General features: G+C 36.1%; 1 protein-coding gene across 1 annotated transcript in view; it reads right to left on the reverse strand.

The window, feature by feature from the left end:
• Positions 1–2,519: 2,519 nt before the first annotated feature.
• LOC107704801 (beta-crystallin A1-like) overlaps positions 2,520–4,734 on the reverse strand; it is a 4,797-nt gene continuing 2,582 nt past the window's right edge. The window contains exons 5-6 of the mRNA XM_016507829.1: positions 3,396–3,538; positions 2,520–3,193 (exon numbers count right to left, since the gene is read on the reverse strand). Of these exons, the coding sequence (XP_016363315.1) occupies positions 3,046–3,193; positions 3,396–3,538 (291 nt within the window). The 3' untranslated portion in view covers positions 2,520–3,045. The remainder of the gene's footprint in view (positions 3,194–3,395; positions 3,539–4,734) is intronic.

Raw genomic sequence — 4,734 nt, forward strand, 5'->3', positions numbered from 1 at the left:
TGGACTTTTCACTGCAAACAAACACTAGGGCTCTGCCTACCTTCTCAGCCTGTGCCTCCAGGGACTTCAAATTGTTGGTGACATTTTTCAATTCTTCCTCTAGGTCACCAGATTTGCTGTACCACAGCAAGAGATGCGGGAAAAGAATTTTTTAAATAGTTTGAATTTAGTTTAAGTCAACTGAAACCCCTGAAAATGTCAATGTGGCTTAAAATGTAGAATAATTTATAAATTTTAAAATGATTTTGGTTTGCTAAATCAAAGTTAGTGTGATATAACCATCTTGCAGTCAGCCAATTAGCTATGTGACAAGAAAATCAAAAGGGAATACTGTTGTTGACCCTCTTAATAATAAATATCAAATAATTTTTAACGACATAGATTTTAATGGCAAGGTTCATTGAGGTTGTCAGTGTCAAATTATTTGGTTAAAACATATGTAAATTTATATAAATAATAATAATAATAATAAAAATGTTTGCCTTCAAAACTATTTTCGAATTCAATCATTTTGTAGTGAAAATATAGACTAAAACTACAAAACAATAAACATACTTTTTCTCAAGAATCCATTGCATGACAGCTGTGACCTCCGGTATGTCTTCTGAAGTCTTACTGAAGTGCTGCTTATCCTCGTCTGAGAAACTCTTATCGAGGTCATGATGTTTGGCATTCTCGCGGCCTGCGGTGCTGCCGGTGCAGTCCCCCTCCACCGCGCGCTCAAAGCCGTCAGGATTCATGCTGGTCATTATATAGATGTCCGTCCGGTCCACCAGCTCTGTTACTCTCACATCGCGGCCATACCGAGTCAACAGGTACTCGATCAGATACACTAACAGCTGCCTTGATAAAGCCTCGTCCCCGTGGATGTTGCCCACATACTTGAACCTCGGTTTGCCCGGTACGTCCGCAGTCGGACTCGTTGTTATTCTCGTGACCCAAAGCTCCCTTCCCTTGACAGACTGCCCTATGCTCACGAGGCTGCAAATATGCGCGTATTTTTGAGAAAAACGCCGAAGACGATCGGTCATGTCAGCGTAGTTGTAATATCCTTTGTATGGTTCTTCATAAACTTTGTTGGTGCGTCTCAAACCAAGTATTTGAAGCGGAATTATTAAAATGAGCCACAAAATACGCATTATGTGTTTGTAGTAGCTTTCAAACAGTAGAGAAATAAAAAAAAATCTTTTCTTTAATCGTTTTATCGTTAGTTGCCTTTTTGTTGAGCCATCATAAATTGTTCATCACTGGTCTGTCAATGAGCAGGTTAAACGCTTTGAATCAAAATTAGGCCTGGTATACAATTGATTTGCACAGGGTCAAACCAAAACCTGGATTAAACCACTGCCATTTGTTAAGGGGTGGTTGTCAATTTTCCATACAATTTTCAAGATTAAGTTAAATGTATATCAAGGTTAATTTAAATATATATATACATGTATAATGTAAAATGAGCCCAAAGGCCCACTTCCTAAAATACAAAGGCAGCTATATATGTTTGTTAAAACAAAAAAACGTAAATATAAGGAGTACATTGTTAACTTTGTTTATATGAACACTGTAATAAATTATTAAATTATTATCTGGAGAATGTTTATATATTACACACACACTTATATTTATGCATTTAGAGAGATTTTTAGACATATTTTTCCTACAAAAAACACACCTAGGGGGATGCTTATAGAAGCAACAAATGAAAACTGCCTTTCCTGTCCTTTTTTGTATTTGTGATGTTTTCACATGATCACATTTACAGTCATTTTATGTGTAGCATCTGAAAGGATGTTGATAAAGTAACATCTGAAAAGTAATTTAGTGAGGCCCATCTGTTGCCATTTTGATATAGTTAGTACAAAAGGCTGTCCTTGTTATGTTTTAAAGGAGACATATTATGCCCCTTTTTACAATATGTAATGTAAGTCTCTGGCGTCCCCAGAATGTGTCTGTGAAATCACAGATCATTTATTATATCATTTTGAAAATGCCTATTTTGAGTGGAAGCAGAAACACGGTGTTTTTCGGGCCTGTCTCTTTAAATGCAAATGAGATGCTGCTCCCCGCCCCCCTTTTCCAGAATAGAGCTGCGCCATTACAGCTCATACCCAGTGTTGCCAACTTAGCAATTTTGTTGCTAAATTTAGCAACTTTTCAGACTACCCTAGCAACTTTTTCTTCCAAAAGCACCTAGCAACAAATTTAGCTATTTTTTAATTTTTAATACACCGTTGTCGCTTGCGAAAACACAATAATGGCACCGTGGTAATAAATTTACATATTAAGGGGCGGTGATATTATAATGAGATCCCTTGGCCACGTCACCAAGGGAGCGAAATCAGACGCGCTCGTTTTCTCAGACGCTTGCAGAAAAAGGCTTACCAAAGCAAAGTGACTGGGTTAATCTTTTTCACGTTTCCTTGGTTGGTAGATGCACTGGGGACCTGATTATAGCACTTAAAACCTGGAAAAGTCAGATTTTCATGATCTGTCACCTTTAACATATATTCTGAGACATTATATCTTTTCATTTCAAATTTTAATGTTAAACAATTCATTACACCTTTTCTGAAAATGACTGATGTGAGAGTTCAGAGTTTGTTTGAATGTTCACTTAAGGTCAGTAAAGATCCACACACCAAAGTCAGCTGATATCAATTATTCTGTTTTTCAAATATCATACAGAAGTTGACCATGAAAACTGCATTGGCTATGATCATGATGATCAAGTCATGACGAAAGAAGAGCAACGCTCCCGGCTTCTCACCGCACCACGTCCTTTTCGGCTGTCATCATACAGGACTTTTTCTTCTGCTTTTTTTTCTAATCATTCCTGCCATCAATAGTTTGACTTTCTTTCCTCGTGTAGTTGGTAAAAAACATGCTGTGAACTTGTTACATTAGTGTAGCACCAGTATACCAGCCTGCCGTCTGGGTCAACAAACCATCTTGCATGGCTGGGAACGGAGGGATGGAGGAAGTGGAAGTTTGAAGGGCTCAGAAGGAGGAAGAAGGGAGAGAAGGGAGGAAGGACACGGCTGGTTCCTCTCAATGCTGGATCCTACGGATAGACTGGATCTGGGGGGTCTGAGCATGGCAACCGTACTCCCTGTAGTGCCTGTACTCGCCTCCGTGGCAGTCGCACTCCATAATGTACTGGTAACCACGGTAACCAGGATACTGGTAGCATACCCAGCTAGAGAAATAGGAACAGAGAGGCTGCATGTTACCATGGAGGCCAAGTGGAGTATTTGATATCTCAAACGTTGATGAATGCAGTGATGAATACAGTGACGCCAGCCTTTTTCAGATACAGGTCAAAAGCCAAACATCCAAAAATGTTTGACCCTAACAAAATGATCAGGTGATTAAAATCCATTCTGGGCAATCGTACTTACGCTCCACTCATGACTTTGATGGAGCCGATCTCGTTGCTGCACCATCCCATAGCCTGCAGGGAGGGGTAGTCATCGCACACCTCCCACTGCCTTCCAGTCATGTTCTCACACTCGAAAAGCGTCATACGGCAATCACTGTGCATCTGTTTCAGAATGGAGAAAGAAAGACAACTTGTTGAATGCTCTGTTGAGCAAAATTCTGATTTGAAGAACTGGTTCCCTTTAAATTTGTGACTTGGAATTTGGATTAAACTGGCCCTGTCTCACAGGATGTTGAATTGGAACGAATGAAATTGCAAATGGAAATTAAATTCACTGCAGTGTAACAGTCACACAACTTCATTTTTAATTAGTCTAACACAACAAAATGGAAAAGATATTGTATTCTAGGAAATGTTCTTCCACCATGAGCCATAAAATGACCATGAAAATAAAAGTTAAAATAATTAAATAAATAAAGGTGGCTTTTCAAACATTGATTATAAAACCCTAACCCTAACTTCTATAAATCATACCTATCTATCTATCTTATATAATTATATTTTATATGTGACCCTGGACCACAAAACCAGTCATAAGGGTCAATTTTTCGAAATTGAGATTTATACATCATCTGAAACCTGAATAAATAAGTTTCCATTGATGTATGGTTTGTTGTTGTTTGTTATGGTTTGATGTATGGTTACAATATTTGACCGAGATACAACTATTTGAAAATCTGGAATCTGAGGGTGCAAAAAAATCATAATATTGAGAAAATTGCCTTTAAAGTTGTCCAAATGAAGTTCTTAGCAATGCATATTACTAATCAAAAATTAAGTTTTGATATATTTACAGTAGGAAATTTACAAAATATCTTCATGGAACATGATCTTTACTTAATATCCTAATGATTTTTGGCATAAAATAAAAATCAATAATTTTGAACCATACAATGTTTTTTGGCTATTGCTACAAATATACCCCAGCGACTTAAGACAGGTTTTTATACATTTTATAAATTATTTTTTTAATTTATATTTTAATAAATATTTTAGATTAATATTTCTGTTTTCATTACCCTTTGTGTGTATGATAAAAGATGTAAATGATAATAAATAAATAAATAAGCTTTAATATTAGATCAATTACATTTGATTATTTATTGCTTTTTATCAAATATTTTGGACCTATTTTTCTAATATTTCTTATTATACCCCTTTGTGTATGATAGCATGTATATGTAAATTATGCAAATAAATAAATAAATAAAGGTAGCTTTTCAGACATTGATTATTAATATTTTGTATAAATAATAAAATATAAATACAATTTATACAAAATATTGTCTGAAAAGCTA

Source organism: Sinocyclocheilus anshuiensis, unplaced genomic scaffold, assembly GCF_001515605.1.
Source record: "Sinocyclocheilus anshuiensis isolate Anshui unplaced genomic scaffold, SAMN03320099.WGS_v1.1 scaffold2304, whole genome shotgun sequence".
In the NCBI taxonomy this organism is placed as follows: Eukaryota; Metazoa; Chordata; class Actinopteri; order Cypriniformes; family Cyprinidae; genus Sinocyclocheilus; species Sinocyclocheilus anshuiensis.